Below are 18,199 nucleotides of genomic sequence, written 5' to 3' on the forward strand. Positions count from 1 at the left end.
GTTTAGATATGATTGACATCACACATTGTATTTGTTTCAGAAGTACAATGTAATGATTTGACTTTTGTTGTATACAACTGCGAAGTGATCACCACAGTAAGTCTTGTTAACAGCCATCATTTCACATAGTTATAATTTTGTTTCTTATGATGAGAACTTGTAAGCTCTACTCTCTCGGCAACTTTCAAATATCCACTACAGTATTATTAACCATGATCACCATGCTGCATGCAGATAGACTCCATAACTTACTTATTTTATAACTGGACATTTATGCAAAAGGAATTTGTTGTTTGTTTGTTAGTTTTTGTTTGATTGGAAAAGTAATTTTCCAGAGTTATATTAACCAAAATTTACGGCCTTTCGTTGTCTTACGTTATCCCAAACTATTCTATGCTAAATTTTGGCATTTGTCTTATTGTTCCTTTTAAATAAAGGCCGTGTTGAAATATCCTACTATAGGGCCCTCTATTTTCCCCTATGTATGCATTTGCTAACTCATTGTCATTGCCTACTTGACTTCTATCTTGCCTAGCAATTCACAGGCTCTGAGAACAACTGTGCCTTTTTTTTCCTATTGCTATGTTCTCAGAGCTTTGCTCTGTGCATGGCACATAATACCTGCTCAATAAATAAATGCACAGTACTGTGCATTCAAAGGAATCTTAAGGATAAGATAGATTCCTTTCATAAAACCCACATAACTAAAAATATTAAGCCAGGAGGAGTTGGTTAATAATAAGTAACTAATAATAAGGATTTCTATTATTGCTTTAGAGAATACTCTGGATGATGATTTAAAGATACATCTTCTTAAAAATTTAGCTACAGATTACAAGTGCAAAATCTAGAACTGCATTAAAAAGAGTGAACTAATAATTATTGACATGTATCAAATGCTCGTCACGTTCCAGTCAGGGCTTGGCATCCTTCATGTGTTCTCTGATTTAAACCTCAGTGCCACCCCATGCAGAAACAGGAGGTCAGGGAAGGTAATTTATGTAAAGCCACCCAGTAAGTGACACAGCTTCAATTCTTTTTTTTTTTTTTTTTGAATATTTATTTTGAGGGACAGTGTGTACATGCACATGAGTGAGAGGGGGAGGAGCAGAGAGAGAGGGAGAGAGAGAATCCTAAGCAGTCTCTGAACTGTCAGCACAGAGCCTGACATGGGGCTCGAACCCACGAACTGTTGAGATCATGACCTGAGCCGAAACCAAGAGCCAGACGCTCGACCACTGAGCCACCCAGGTGCCCCGACGGAGCTTCAGTTCTTAACCACGAGGCTCTGCCAGCATTTGGTTTGTGTATACTTTGCAAGGCGCTGTGGTGGGTCCTTTATGCACTTTATATCATTTAGTCATGCTATTTTCGTATGTTCATTTGACAAACACGTAGTGAGCACCTTTTACACGTCTGTAACTGTGCTGAGAGCCTGGGACAGGGCAGTGGAAGATAGATGTGGTCTGTGCCTCATACTCTAGCAAAGAAGGCCTCCATGAAGTAGTAATGGTGATAGGCACAAACATTCTTCAAGCATTTTTATGTATGATACACCATTTTCAGTATTTCCGCTGAATACTTAAGACTGTTCCAACGATGAGAAAACTTAAGGCCAAAGAAGCTACATACTTTGTCCCATGTAACAAAGCCATTAATGATCAGAACTAGGACGTGAGGCCAGAAGGGGTAGGTTGAAGAGCCTATACTCTATCTTCCTCCCGTACTGTTTCTATATTAGAGTATGGCGTGATCAACAGCCAGAACGTGGAAAGCCTTGTAAGTCCCTTGTAGGCATCCGACCAGAATCTAAGTCACTGAGGAAGATCAGGTAGGGTACTTATATCTCAAATTTGTGTCTGAAGACCGTGGGACAAGACTGGAGACGTAACGTCCCAGATTGAAGGTGGCTTCTAGAATCTAGGTGAGAGATGATGGATCCAAGAGACACTGTGGGGTTGGAGCGGACAGGACTAGATGATGGACTGAATATGGAGGGGACAGAAGAGGAGGAGACAGGCTTGCTTCTTCAGCTCCCGGCCCAGGTAACTAGGTGAATTATGATGCCGTTTCCTGACACAGAAAGCCCTGGAAGAGAGACCGATTTGGAAAGAGAGATGACGGCACTTGTGTTTTCCAAAGATGGCGCCCACGGCATCTTCCATTCCATAGGCTCTTACGCAACGAATCCCTGCCACTTCCTCACACAAAAGGGGGAGTTTGATTCTCCTTCCCGTGAATCTGGGCTGATCATCCTGGCTCTCTGGACCAACGGGATGTGATGAAAGGGACATCTGCACATGTCCAATATCTTAGGATGTGAGAAGGCTTGTAACGTCCGCGTTGGTTTCTCGGAATGCTCCCTCTCTTGGGATACGTCCCTTCAGCACCAGCTGCTATGCTCTGAGAAGCCCAAGCCACATGGAACGCCCTGTTTAGATGCTCTGGTCAACAGCCACAGCCAAGCTAGAGCTCACACACAGCACCAACTGCCAGCCACCTTGGACTTCTGGCTCAGTGGAGCTTTCAAACAGCCCCAGCTGACATCTGAAAGGAACTGCACGAAAGACCCAAGCACAAACACAGGAATTTCCCCATCTGCAGAATCAGGAGAGATGACAACAGTTGTTCTTTTCAGCCACGGACTCCTGGTGTGGCTCGTTAGGCAGTGATAGAGGACCAAAGCAGTCGATGGGTTCAGTTTTAGACATGTGAAGTTTGAGGTGCTTGGAAGACACGCAGGTGGAGAAGTTCCAAAGGCACTTGGAGAGATTTTACACAGTCGGTGTCTGGATCTCAAAGAGAGAGAAATATCTACGCCGCACGTATTGGTTTGGGAACACACAGAACGTAACATAGCGCAAAGCACATAGCACGCATCCGAAGCCAGGAGAGGGGATAAGAGAACCCAGAGGAATTATACTCTGAAAAGAGCAGAGTTCTGAGAAACAACAATGTGGGGGGGGTCCAGCGGAGACGGGCGAGCCGACTAAAGAAGCTGAGAAGTCACTGCCAAAAAGTCAGGAGGAAAGCCAAGGTGAATGTGGTATCACAGAAGCTAAGAGAAAAGAGCATTTCAATTCGGAGGGATGGATTAACTATCAACTGCTACCAAGAACTCACATCTGGTAACGACTGAAGAGGATTCAATGACGATACAGACAGTGCAACGGCTAACTCAGGAAGACATGGGTTTCGATGAGTGGTGCTAGGCACATCCGTGAGAGAGGAATTCACGGATGGTGAAGAAATGAACAGAGAGAGATTACACTCAAGAGGGGCTGGCTGTAGGGGCGCCTGGGTGGCTCAGTCGGTTGAGCGTCCGACTTTGGCTCAGGTCATGAACTCACGGATCATGAGTTCGAGCCCCGCGTCGGGCTCTGTGCTGACAGCTCAGAGCCCGGAGCCTGCTTTGGATCCTGTGTCTCCTTCTCTGTGGCACTTTCTCTGTCTCTCTCTCTCAAAAATACATAAAGATTAAAAAAATTAAAAAAAAACAACAAGGTCGGCTGTAAAGGGAGAAGAGAAAAATAAGGTGGAGCTAGAGTGGGAGGTAGAGTCAAGGATTTTTTTGTTTTTAGAACCTCCGGAGTCTCCAATGTTGCCTAGAAGGTGGCAATAGGGGGGCTACTTTGAAGATACGGACTGGAATCAAGCGTACCCATGGAAAGATCAGCCTTAAGTATGGGGCAAAAAGAGTGAGAAGTGTAGATCCAGACACACATAGGCGTGGAGATTTGCTTCCAGGAAACGGAGAACTTCCGCTGAAGGTTTCTGTATGTTGTTGATTGGAAAGTCCATCCGCGGAGAGAGCCGGGCTTCCGAGGACCGTCGGAAGATCTGGAGAAATTGTTGACGAGTGTGGAAAGAGTTGGCATGGGCAAAGGAGCCAGGCTGCCAGACTGTTGGGAGTCAGTGAGCCAGGAGATGGCCAGGACTATTTCCTCTTCACGTGCGAGGAAAGCAAGCTCAGAGAGGTTAAGTAACCTGCTCAAGGCTCCAAAGTACGTAAATGAAGGAGCTGGGATCTGAAGACAGGCCCCTGTGACTGTTTCCAGCACATTAGACTAAATGAATTCCTTGGTCCAGGGGAATAATTTTAGTTTCTGGAAAGAGACTGGTATTGGAGGCTCAAAAGCCTCATTCTTACCTCTCCCTTCACATTGTCCACACCTATCGGTTTCGCCTGAGATCCCACACTTCTGACATCTCATCTCCAAAATCTGGACTCAAAGACGGTCTCAGGAATAATCAGTAAAGGATCATGGCATATAATACAAATTCTTCTTTTACGTACTAAATACCGCTTAGAAACTCCCGTTCAAATGAGCTTACAAGCAAGCAGGGAGTTTACAGAAACCTTAGCACCACGATTGTTCCTTAGAATTATATTTGTAAAATAAAAATAAAGGAGGACTGGATGAACAAAAGTACGGTATTGAGAAGCTACCACGAATCAATTGTCTCATTATGTTTAGCACAGTTAATTCGCCCAGTGAGCCTTGTTCAGAATTCTAAGGATTTCTTAAGGGTTGTAATCTAGAATTTCTAAAGAGATGACGTGATATATTTCTCTGGATAGTTTATAAAACTGAAATAGTGGACGATGGTGTATGGAGACTGCAGGATCATCACAAAGGCTTAAAAGCCATGATTTTAAGGCACCTCCCCCTTCTTGCAAACGCAGGCCCGTCACGCTCCCCTGAGCCCTGTGTCTTTAAGTATTTAAAAGATACATACCAAGAAGCTTTACTTGGAAAAATGGAAATAAGAATTCCTTATAATTTAGGGGTTTTTTTGGGTGGGGGTAGAGAGGGTACTATTCAAGAAATAATAAAGAAGACAAGTGACTACTGTTTAGGTCACACTTTGGACAAGGTCTGAGTCAAGAGCTGGCCTTCTTTCCAAAAGGAAACATTCGTATGAACTCCCAGGGCAGCTGGCCGGCTGGGGACTCAGCTTTCCTCCAGGGAACCTAACTCATCCTGGGACATCTGCTGACTGTTCCTTAGGTAGGGGGCTTCTTCACAAGGCTTGAAAGAAGTGACTTTACTTCCATGGAGATACAGCTGTTCCGCAGGCACATAAAAACCGAACCCAGTGCATTCTAGGGTCACCTGGGGAACTGTAGTCTCTCTCAGAGGAGGGGACTTTCAGAACAGTGTTTTTTTGAAACTGTGGACCACAGTCTTTTGCAAACTGTGGAATTATCGAAGTGAGTTTCAACCAGCTTGTATAACTGGGAAACACAATAAAATAGAGCGAAAGCAAAAAACAAAAAACAAAGAAAACCAGGTGTCTTTCACACAACGAGGATAAGCATTATTTTGGGAACCAGATTTCAGATGTATGCGTGTGTGGGTATGCAGATTCTGACATAATGCAGATTTCTCTCTGCGGTCATACAGGATAGTTGCAAACTCTTATCAGCCACAGAATTTCTGAAGCCGTATGTACATGATATTCTTTCAAATGCCTGGAACTGACAGGATCCCAGACAGTTCATTCCAAGGTTGTCCTAAAATCTTCTCACAGATCTGAACCACTGAGCACCTTGACCAACGTTACAAAGTAAACAGGTGAAGAAGCTAAAATTTGAATAGAGGTTTAGGCGAGCTGAGGAACGCTGATGCAGGCAGAGGAGGGATTTCTTGGCCAAATCCCAGGAACCAGCACGAGGCTCGAGGAGCATCTCTGAATCCACACTTTCTTGGTATTATGCTTTTCGAGTATAGTGAAACTAATTAGCCTATTTTCATTTTCAGCATACTAACAGGTCAGGATGTAGTAAAATAAAACGTGTCTACAATAAGCCTTTTTCTCTTTAGTCTAATTTCTTGGGTCTGTAAAAAAAAGTTCTCTACATGTGTGGTTCGTTAAGAGCATCGGGCCTTTTTTACAGAAACCATCTACTTTAAGAGACAGGCTACATTTCAATCTACATAGACTAAAAATAAACACTCTTAATTTCTGTGCAGTTACTCGATCAGTTCACATGTGTGTTATCAGTGTACGAAAAATTACACAATTGTTTACTTAATTGCAATTTCCCTCACCTACTGTTTTAATTACTTCGGGTGTGGGGACATGTTAGTCACCAGCTTGCAGCTTCTTGGAACATGGAGAGCTTTGCATTAAAAGGCTCCGTACAGGTGTGGGGCCAAGGGTGTTTGTTATTACTATGAAAATCCTACGTCTTATAGGATTCCTCAGTCTCCCCAAGAAGGAAGAGAAACGTCATAGGGTATTATTGTTAAAATAAAACAGAAGATGAGAACACAGAGACCAAAAAAAACCCCCGACAGAAGTGTTAGCCCTGGTGAATGGCTACACGTAACATAGTAGCATATGCATAAAAATAAACAAATATATATTATGTTATGTATAAATCGACAATAGCTTCTTTCTGGTCTTGCAAAGAAACTAGCCATGTGAGGATGAACATAATTGATGCCAAAGCAGAATACAAATACATGAGATAAGAAGAAACAAGGGGGAAGAAAAGCTTGGGAATTGCTTAAAGGCAGATGATATATTTATGTGACAAAAAAAGGTATCCTGATCCGGTTGCTTTGAGATATGAAGTATTATGACATTTTGCAAAAAGCCAGAGAATTCCAAGTGTCAAAACATATATACATGCGCACACACATATCAAAATAATAGACAGGGATATACAATATAGATATAGACAGGATAGACAGGTATATGGTATTATATTATATATGATATAAATCTACACACGTATATATACATTTTCCTGGGAGTTCATATGGAAAAATGAAATAAAACATTCTCAAACCTCTTAAATTCCGTTTTTAATTCAGAACAAAATGCTTTGAAAGTCTGTTAGCCAAAGGGCAAACTTTTTTTTTTTTTAATGCATATTTATTTTTGGAGAGAGAGAAAGACAGAGAGACAGAATGCAAGCTGGGGAGGGGCAGAGAGAGAGGGAGCCACACAATCTGAAGCAGACCCCAAGCTCTGAGCTGTCAGCACAGAGCCCGACGCGGGGCTCGAACTTACGAACAGTAAGATCATGACCTGAGCTGAAGTTGGACGCTTAACCGACTGAGCCACCCAGGCGCCCCCAAAGTGCAAACTTTTGAAGGTTTACAGCAAGGGCAAGCAGAGAAAGGTCAATAAATTCTAATCCTTTAATGTATTTTGTATTTGAAAGCTTTTATAACAAAATTAATATAGTATTCTATACTATAACTCCATAAGCTAGTTGAATGAAAACAAAGCTTAATATGCCCAAGATAATATAAGAGACGATATATTGAATTATAGCCTCTCTACAGACTAAAAGTAAAACCAAATACACAACTGCAGGAGGGAAAGCCAGAAATGCCCAGCCATCAAATCGGAAGGCAGAAAATCGTATTATTCCTATAATAAAAATGTGAACTTCCAATCTTTCAAGTGAATGACTAAAAACCCCTCATTAAAAGATGACGTCGTATTTCAAAATCGTTTCCCTCTCGGGGCGCCTGGGTGGCTCGGTTGGTTAAGCGTGCGACCTCGGCTCAGGTCACGATCTCACGGTCCGTGAGTTCGAGCCCCGCGTCGGGCTCTGTGCTGACGGCTCGGAGCCTGGAGCCTGCTTCCCATTCTGTGTCCCCCTCTCTCTCTGCTCCTCCCCCACTCGTGCTCTGTCTCTCTCTGTCTCAAAAATAAATAAACGTTAAAAAAAAATTCAAACGCTTCCCTCTCCCAGATATAACTGGATGCGACATGGACACAAACGCATTTATGGGAAAGAGGTATGAAAAGAAACGCACACGACACGGAGCTCTTTCTCTTACCATTGTCGCCAGAAGGTAATGACACAGTGTTTGTCGGCGCCGCCTCAGAATTCACTTTTCCGTTCTCAAATGTGTCGTTTTCCGGCTGCTGCAGCTGCCAGTTGAGGCCAAAGAGATGCATCGCTGGGGGTAAAGAATGCGAGTTGTTGAAAAGTCTGCTGTTTTTAGCTAGGACGGCACACGGTGAGCATGTTTACAACAGGATTCGTACGTTACGTAACGGTAACATCTCCGCGTTCTGAAATACTAAAGATGATTGTGTTGCAACAATTAGAAAATAAACAGCTTCTAACACAATCGCAGTTTAGGTATCACTGCAGTACAATATTGGTACCAGAAAACTCTGGGGAATGAATCTCTATGTGCTCTGCTTTGTCCGAGTTCCACTCCTCACCATCGCGGAGGTAAGCGGTAAAGTGCTCTGCAGTGGCATCTGCTAAACTTGCCTGACCTCAGGCCATTTGCACATGTCGAAACCTTCGTTGCAACATCCTTATATTCTCAAGAAACATGACGCTACTCATTTGGACTAAGGTAAAAAGTAACTACTGGTCTCACCGATAAATTTGCTGGCCTACGAAATGATCAGAATGGATTTCGATGCACAAAACAGAGTGACACTGGACTATTCTAAATTTAAGACGAGTTTATGACATTCCATTAAAAAATGGCATGGATGACGTAACATGTTATGTGTCAGGTAAGTTCACGTAGAGTTTCTGAGGTGGGTAGGATAAGCTTGCAGATTCATGAAAATTTTGTAAGTGTGTTTACTGATTTTCTTTATTTAAAATATTTAGAAAGTAGACGACTATAAGACTTTCTAATTATAAATTTATAAATGTAACAGAATTTGAAAAATTTTATTTTTAATATATTTGAAATATTCAGATCACTGTAATAATACTGACTGCTAACACTCAACTAAACATTCACTTGTGTTCCACAGAATACAGTTTCAGAATTAATCCCCAAGGAGGCTAAATATCCACAGGGAGACACAGTTGCAGTCACGATAAGTATTGGAATTTACGAGAGAGGTGAAGAAAGACATAGTGTTTAAGAAGTATTGTTAGACACAGCATGATAACTACCACTGTCAAAAGGCAAGCCCTTATTACATATGCAACATACACAGTAACACAATTACACTGGCACAGTGGAAAGAAGAGGCGTTTAGAGGTTAGATTTTGGTTTCATCCTCAACTTGGGATGAAATGATGTAATACTGTTAATACTAGTTTTACTTACAAAATGAGGTTGGTCCTTACTTAATAGATATGAACTTTCTAGATCGTATAGGTCTATGGGGGCATATGATGGACAGTTAGTTAATATATAGCAGGACAGCTCCTAGTACGTAAGTATTTCATTTATTTATTCTGTACTCTACTGAACTATATGAAGTCACCTGACCAGACCATGGAAGCTCTCAACATATAGTCTCTTCTGTCTGTAATGCTCACCATCCACTGTAAAATATCCATTCATCACTCAGATGGTAGGCACCAACGATGTGGGGAAGCCGTCTCTGACTGGGCCGACCATCTCCGTCAAGACCGTTTTCATTTACTTTTGTATCTCATGTACCTTATACGTAGGAAGTCTTAATAAGTATCTGTCAAGTTCATGAAATCTATGTTCTGAGGTTTCAAAATCAAGAAAACAGTTGTGGATGAAAACACAGCAATTTAAAGGAAAAGTTAATAATATAAAAGAAGTGAACAGATAAGAGTAGGGTGTTATATTATTAGTAAGTGATTAATGACTGCATTAGCATAACAGTATATGAAAAGTATATAGTATATAATAGTATATGAAAATAGTATATGAAAGTCCCCTAGTACCATACACAGTTAAAGTTAAAAGATTCAACAGTTTGATTTGAAAAGATTTCAACACTCTACAAGTTTCGCAGTCTTTCGTGAACAATACCTGAAATACAATCATGCCCTAATAAACACAGCAAACACAGATACACACAGAGCTACACCTACCCTGTATATCTGTAAAATGTACATACTCCCCTCTCGAATTATAATCTGCCAGCAGCTCCTTTCAAACTCTGGTTTTTCAAGGATTAAGATATACGTTATAGAATCCTTGAATTCAAAAACTGTCAACTTGTAAGGAAGTATAGCTTCACATGTCATTTTGCATTAAATTGCTTAGTATCTGAGCGGCAAAATGTCAGGAGCTTTCTAAACATTTATCGCTTCATACGTTTTTCAAGGTTTCAGATATTTCAGCAATTTTTGAATGAAATAATGGGAACTGGTCCTGCATACAGGAGAAGGTTTGACAGACATACTTTGGCATGCCAATGATAAATATTCCGAAAGGGTCAAAGTTTCTCCACAAAATAATTTATCATCATTGTGGGCTTTTATGTAACATAAAAAGTCTCCCAGGATGATAGATTTGCTTATATTATTGGTTTTAATAGACTTTGAAGTCAAGAGAGAGAGAGAGAGACTCAAGAGAGAGAATCAACGGAAACTGCACGATGTCAAATATTAGAAAGTGATCTTATGTGTGTGTTTGGAGAGTGATTTTATTTTATTTTGGTTTTTTTTTTTTTTTTTGCAATTTTTTTGTTTTATTTTTTTAGGCAATAGCTTTCTCATATATATTTTTCTTACAGAAAATCTCAATAAAATGAAATTCCAGTTCTACTTAAGATGTTGTATAATGAGAACCCTACCCAGTAATATTACATCTTTTAACATCGCATTCAAAACAGAGACCAACAAGGTGTTTGGTCTTGGGGTATTATGTACTTTGAAAATCTTGGGCGTTTGGTATTTAGTGATGCTCTTGACGCTCATTACGTGTAACTTGAGATTTTTATACAAATACAGGGTGTTAGTCAGACTGACTCCAAAAATGACAGAGGCAAAGACAGAGGCAGCAAACTCCTAAAAGTCAAAAATGCGATAGAAATTACCGAGCACTGGTGCAATAAAACTCTGTGGGAAGTCTTGGCAGACAAAGGCAGGGAAAATCGGTGAAATAAACTACATATGCAAATAAAGGCGGATGAGCTAATCCTTCAATGCCTGAGCTGGAAAGCACGTTTGAAGCCCTGGGAAGGCGTCTGGTGCCACTACTCATGAAGGGTAAAATCAATCCTTGATTTATGCATGAGCCAGTGGGGGGGGCAGGGGGTTGTCCAGAAGTGGCTGGGAGCTAGCTCTGTGCTCTTGTGAGCCCCTCACCCCCCCGGGGCAGAGAGCTTAGGTGGGCAAGCCTGCACCAGTGTTCCTTGTGTTGGTGTTAGATCTCTTTTTAAAGAAAACATTCACTGGACATTTACTATGTGTCAAATGTGTGTTACCGCCTCACCTGTTTTATCTCCCTGAATCTTCACAAAGACCCCACTTAATACTATTTTTTTTTTCATTTTAAATCTGAGAAAATTGAGGCTTTTAAAAATATTTTTCAGAGAAAGAGAGAGAGAGAGAGAGAGAGAGAGAGAAGGGTAGGGGCAGACAGAGAGGGGGAGAGAGAGAGAGAGAGAGAGAGAGAGAGAGAGAGAGAGAGAATCCCAAGCAGGCTCCACACTGTCAGTGCAGAGCCTGGTGCAGGGCTCGATCTCACGAACAGAAGTGTGAGATCATGACCTGAGCAGAAATCAAGAGTCTGATGCTTAACCAACTGACCCCCCCCCCCCCCCAGGCACTCCGAAAACAGGCTTTTTAAGAGTTTTAGGTTTCAAGCAGGTCAACAGTGGACGTTGCCCTTAAACCCAGACCTGGAGGACAGGCATTCCACAACATGCCTGTCCTCTCTGCTACCGGGGGGCAGTGGAATGTGAAAATCCACGCAGAAGGAGGTGAAATGTGACTTTTGGGGGGGCCGCAGGCTAGACAATGTTTTCTACTAGATCTGGAAAACTGAAGGCAGAGATAGCATCTAACGGCAGAGGATGGGCAAAGATATTAATAAGGAACATTTGTGTATTCCAGGCACGGTTCTTCTGTATGAGTACTTTTCCACTGCACTATATTCTCTTTTTGAGGAGAATAATTTATAGTAATAGGATAATAATGGAATTAACAACGGGCTATTATGGTTAACTCTAAGAGTCTGAAAAACAGCAATTTAAAAACTACATGTAAACGCTACATGTGTGTATTTCAAAGTTACAGAAAGAGCATTCATGTAGCTTTAATCTTAAAAAATTCGTTTCTGATATCTTGTTTCACAGTTTTATATTGCTATTTCCATGTATTTCTGGGCGGTTTTAATGAGGGGCGGGGGCTGGATTCGTATCTAAAATGTTATTCAAAGAAGAATGGAATTTGTGAATGGCAGCAGTAACTGTATGTCTGCTCGAGTGTGTTTTTTTATATTTTAAAATACTCTGATGTCTATTATCTTCTAATAATGTACTGCCTGACGGGGGTCATTATCCCTGTTGTGAGTGAAACACAGGCAGAGACAGGGTTAGTGACTTACCCAATGTTTTTTAAAAAGTTAGTGTAGAAAGACAACTCATGATACGAGATCTCTTGACCCAATTTCAGGACTTCTCTTCCTATACGGTGCTGTTTTCCTTCTGAATTGTTCTGAATTAAAACTGAGCATTCACATTAAAGAAATTAAAAAGAAATTTTAACACAAATTGTTAATTTATTTTTTGACAGTACATATAATCAGAAGCTGTCCATTTGTCGAAATTGGCTTCTAAATACAAGATGTTTACCCACTGAAAATGGTAGCATTTTAAAATCATTTGTACGCTGTTTGTCTGGAATTAGAATGTATTTTCTTTGTATTAAACATCTTAGAAATTATGGTTAAGTCCCCAATTGGTCTACAAATGTCTGTCCTTATATCCAATAGAAATAAATATACACACAGCACCAAAACACACGAACAAGAATGTTCTCAGAAGCATTATTTGTAATAGCCACAAACTGGAAACCCAGATGTCTGCCAGCAGGAAAGAGGAAAAACAAATTATAGCGTAGTCATACAAGGGATTCTACAGACCAATGTAAATGAATAAGGCATTGCCAGATGCAACGGTATGGATAAATCTCACAAGCACAGTATCGAGCAAGAGAATCCATTCACAAAAACAAACAAACAAACAAAACCCATGAATATTGTGTAAGTCAATGCGTATGAAGTTCAGAAGCAGATAAAATTAACTGGTAGGAACAAAAACCACCAGAATGATTACCTCTAGGGAGGCGGGGCTAGGTAATGACTGGCAAGAGGCCATAGGGTACTTCTGGAATGCCAGGAGTATTTTATTTTTCTATCTGGGTGGGGGTTCCACTGGTATGTTCGCTTATGATCTGTATACTTTTCTAAATGAATATTACACTTAAATTAAAATTTTTATTCTGGGGCACCTAGGTGGCTCAGCTGGTTGAGCGTCTGACTTTGGCTCAGGTCACAATCTCATGGTCCGTGAGTTCAAGCCCCACACCGGGCTCTGTGCTGACAGCTCAGAGCCTGGAGCCTGCTTTGGATTCCATGTCTCCCTCTCTCCCTACCCCTCCTGTACTCACGTTCTGTCTCTGTCTCAAAAATAAACAAACATTAAAAAAATTAAAATTTTCATTTAAAAGCAGTCCATCTAACACATAGCAAAAGTAACGAATGTAGATTTTCACTTCCCCACACCCTCCCTGCGGGGGCTCGTCTCTCTGAGGCTCCTAGGTGTTCATTTAGGAAAGATACCAATGTAGAAGGGGAAGTGCCTCCATCAGAGGAATTGGAGGGAAGAGTGAGGAAAGGCTTCTTTAGGGCAAATCTTGGGAGTCAGAAGGAAAGCAATTTGATCACACAAATTCATGTACTGGGGTTAACGACTGTCAGCTCATGGCCATCCCAGACTGATTTGTAGTTTAAAACCACTGTGACTTGTCTCGGGGAGGATGGGGAGAAATTAGAGCCCTTGTACACGGTTGTTGAGATTGTGAAATGGCTCAACTGCTCTGGAAAACACTATGGTAGTTCCTCAAAAAAAAAAAAAAAAAGAAAGAAAACTGGAACAACTGTATGATCCAGGATCCCACTCGTGGGTTATACAACTCGAAAGAACTGAAAGCAGGGACTCAAAGAGATACGTGCACGTTCGTGTTCACAGCAGCACTGTTCACAGCAGCCAAGAGGCAGAAACATCCCCATGTCCACCGACAGAACAACCGATAAAGAACACGTGGCGGATATGCACAATGGAATATTACTCAGTCTTAAAAAAGGAAGGAAATCTTGCCACGTGGTATAACATGGATGGACCCTGAGGACGTTATGTTCGGTGAAATAAGCCAGTCACAAGAAGACAAATACTGTTTGATTTCACCTATAAGCGGTATCTAAAGTAGTCGAATTTATATGGTGGTCACCAGGGGCGAGGGGTAAGGGAAAACGGGGAGGTGTGGGTTAAAAGGTGCAGAGAGTAAATTCCGTAAGATGCCGAAACGCTGGAGATCTGTGGCCCAGCAATGTGGATGTGTCACAGAGCCCATGAACTGGCCAGACTGCTTGTCTACCACTTAAATCACGCCCTTAATTTCCCTGCTCCCGTGCCTTTGTTCCTATCGTTCCTGGCTTCTGGGATGCCACCCCCAAGTTGTGTCCGATGAGCTCTCGACCGATACCCGGAGGTCTAGTTGACATGATATTTCTTCATGAAGCCTTCCTGGAATTGAGAACTATTCTGCACCACCATAACACTTTGTAGTGTTTTACCTGAAACATCTCACTTTGTATTTGAATAGATTTTTTACTTTCTGCAGTGTGAGGCATGGGGAGTTGCAAGAGAACACGAATCTTGGCAGCTAGGGGGTAAAACAAGCACTCTGAGGGGAAAAAGAGAGACGAGTGTGGGAAGAAAGGGAATAAACGAGAGGATTTGAGCTCTGAAAAAATGAGACGATCGTTAAGGGAAAAGTTTAATACATAATTCAGTTTTTTCAATAGTGTGCTTGAAGTGGATCTTAGAGGCCTGGATCTCTGAGAAACAGGGGTGACTAACAGAGCCTCTGAGACTGTTAACCGTAAGAAGAAGCCTTGGGGGCACTGAGTCTAATTCTTCCCTTTTTCTCAGGGCAGGAGAACCTAGATTTCCAAGATGACGCCCAGTCTTTTTAAATTAGTTGTAATATCTAATCACATTTGTCAGCCTCAAACGCAATGAGCATATTTTTAATAACATCACCCAAGTCGATCATAAAAAACAAACAAACAAACAAACAAACTATCATGATCATCAACTCTAGGAGTAACTCACATGGGTGGTAAGCCACCAATCACCAGAGCAACCTAGGTTACTAACAGCCAAATAGTCTATTTCAGGCTGTATCTTTTTAGGTTGCCTCACGGTGTTCTTAGATTACAACCAATCTGAAGATGTTTAAAGTGAAATATTTCTTATACGATTTAAAAAAATCCATTCTATAATCTCTCAGTTTTTCTTCCGTAGGCTTTCCCAACTCATGTTAAGACCAAAAAGAAACAACCCTCACTGATCGAAATAATTTTGAGACAGGATTCTAGTGAAGGATTATCAGCGAGATTTTACGACGACATTTTCTTTCAGACTCAAAGGCCATTTGAGTGAAATAAATTACAGCATACGTTCCTTCTACCCTTCAAGGCTGATGGAGGTGAAAGGAATCCGCGATATTATAGCTATTTTACCTCTTCCCCATAGAAAAAAAGGGCATGCCATTGTTTTTACCCAATATATGTTGGTTTGATACTTAAAAGCCAGCATGTGGCATACTTGAAACCAAAATGTGTCATTAAAGAAAATTATACACCACCAAGCAGCAAGTTCGGTGTCATTTTTAGTTCCATATTGCGAGAAAAGGTGCCAAATTTTGATCTTGTCTCTGGGGACCATGCCACGAAAGTTGTTATCACAGCTACTATTATTTCTACTGGCATGATTGCGTTCTCGGATACTGCCAAACACGGATGGGAAGGAGGGGTGGTGACAGCTGGTGACACGGTCCAGCAATCTGCCAGAACCATGGAGCAAATTATAGGGGATGTTGTGAAGCGAACACAGAAGCAGGCACCCTTGCCATCGGAAAGCCGAACGTAGCTTCATGCCACCAGAACCCTGAAGAGTAACATTCTGAGGCTTTGGCAACTTAGAGGAGAGTTCTTAGCGCGCCTGCCGTTACTGGCTAAGCGCTGTTTAATATTACAAGATCAAACAAACATTCTCACAAAGACAGAAAATAAAATATGAGGTAATACGAGAACCAGAAAATATCATCTTGAGAATGTCTGCAAGTCAGTTTTGTTGACGCTTCCAAAGCCTTGCAAGTTCACCGACGCAAGCTAAGGTCTTGGAAGTTCCCCTTTCGTGTAACTGACCTCACATCTACCGTGGTGCGTTTTCCCTGAAATAATCTTTCTGAGGAAGATTCATTAAGAACATGTTAGGGGCGCCTGGGTGGCTCCGTCGGTGAAGCGGCCGACTTCGGCTCGGGTCACGATCTCGCGGTCCGTGAGTTCGAGCCCCGCGTCGGGCTCCGTGCTGACAGCTCGGAGCCTGGAGCCTGTTTCAGATTCTGTGTCTCCCTCTCTCTGACCCTCCCCTGTTCATGCTCTGTCTCTCCCTGTCTCAAAAATAAATAAATGTTAAAAAAAAAAATTAAAAACGAAAAGAACATGTTACCAGAGGTGGCAAGAAAAGAAAGTCAGAATTTGACCTTCTATAGCGAAGGGCCCAGTTTTCAACATATTGCCTGTGGCGCCTCGTGGAGCCTTTGTTTATATTAAAAGAGAACTGGGTCCCGTCTCGATTCTGGCTCCAACTACCTGTGGGACCTCGGCAAGTCACTGGGCTTCTCTGAGACTTATATCTCCCGTTTATATAAATATCTCAAGAGCTTGCACGGAACGATCTTTAAGGTCTTTCCCAGATTTAAGTTCTTTGGTCCGTCGATATGTTTTAAAATAGGAATATTTAGACTACATCATTGAGTATGGGCAAAAACATCAGGCATCAATAAGATATCAACATATTAGAATACTAATGCTGTCCCTTTTTTTTTTTTTTTTTTAAATTTTGAAAATAAAATGGCAGAGGCCGAACTACCACGTCACGCACACAATTCCCCCCGTATCTTGGGCTTTGAAGGCAACATTTCCTCATTTTTTGTTTCAATTTCATGAATACATAAATACACAGGATGCGCATGTGCAGTGATTCGATTTTATGGAACAAACTCAGGAAAATCCTCTTTAGTATAAGGTAATGATTTGATGTGATACATGCTTACAGGATACAGCCCGGTTTTCAATGCGAAATGAAAGCATCTCATGTAAAGATGTAGTTTGTAACTTGGACCCCTACTGGTCTGAACTGTCATTAGGAATACATAGTTTTCCATAAATTAGCTTTTGTTTTGGATTTCCTGCTGTGTTCATATACATGTTGAGGGAGTGTGTTAGGCAATATTTTGGCATTTGAATCCATTATTATTTGTTATTAGCTTTCTAAGTCTAATATTATTCCAACCGTCTGTATCTTGCCTCCCAAACACGGTTGTATTTATTTATCTATCTATTTATCTATCTATCGATCCCAAATATGGTCACTCAAAAATCAGTATTTTTGGAAAACTTTCGTATTAGTACGTATTCAAGCTGTCACGAAGGAGAAGGGTATTATCCCAACCATAGGATATTTTGATATTCAAAGGAGCTAATAACACTTGAGTAGGAAGTTCCTCGGAGTATTAGAAGATAACATGCTAAAATCATAGATTTTATGTAAACTAACAATTTTTCGGGGAGGGAGGGGGAAAGAGAAAAGGAATGGCTGCTGATATATGTCCATTCTGGGTCTTTCTCCTTTCTATTCTGTTTTTGGCATTATGTTGCCAATGTTAAGGTAGAATCACTTGGGTGATGAAAATGTCTTGATGAGATAGTGATTCAGTTACATAGATTTGCCAGAATATTTGACTCTTGTTCTCTTAAAAATTAAGTGTATATTAAAAATTTCACTAATTTCATTGCTTTTTTTTCCTTTCCTGTGTCGATTCAGTGTGACACACTGAAAGTGCCATTGAGGGGACAGTTACTCTAGCCATCCACTGACGGCCAATGACGAGGCTGACGGGGCTTATGAGAATCCAGCTGTTGTGTCTGTCACCAAGGGAATGAAATCAGGACTTCGAAAACAGGCTGCTTTCCTAACGTTTCCTTCATTTTCTCTCACGTCCAGGCTCTGTTTTCTGAATGAAAGAAGCATTCAGTCTCCAAGCTCATGGAGAGAACAACGTGTTCGCCATTATGATTAGGGGTCCAAAGGGGCCAGTCGTTATCAATCGACTGGGTAATCCTTGAGGAAACAGTTGTCAGCATTAAGGAATATGGCAAGAGGACCAATTTCAAGAGCATTCAAA

At 41.3% G+C, this 18,199-nt stretch overlaps 1 protein-coding gene across 14 annotated transcripts in view; it reads right to left on the reverse strand.

Moving 5' to 3' along the window:
• The window catches only part of TENM3 (teneurin transmembrane protein 3), a 613,263-nt gene that overhangs the window by 131,135 nt on the left and 463,929 nt on the right, over window positions 1-18,199 (reverse strand). For all 14 annotated transcript variants that reach the window (XM_060652873.3, XM_060652872.3, XM_060652870.3 and 11 more), the window contains one exon: window positions 7,809-7,931. In XM_060652873.3, the coding sequence (XP_060508856.1) occupies window positions 7,809-7,931 (123 nt within the window). The remainder of the gene's footprint in view (window positions 1-7,808; window positions 7,932-18,199) is intronic.

This window comes from Panthera onca, chromosome B1 (genome assembly GCF_046562875.1).
Source record: "Panthera onca isolate mPanOnc1 chromosome B1, mPanOnc1 haplotype 2, whole genome shotgun sequence".
Lineage (NCBI taxonomy): Eukaryota > Metazoa > Chordata > Mammalia > Carnivora > Felidae > Panthera > Panthera onca.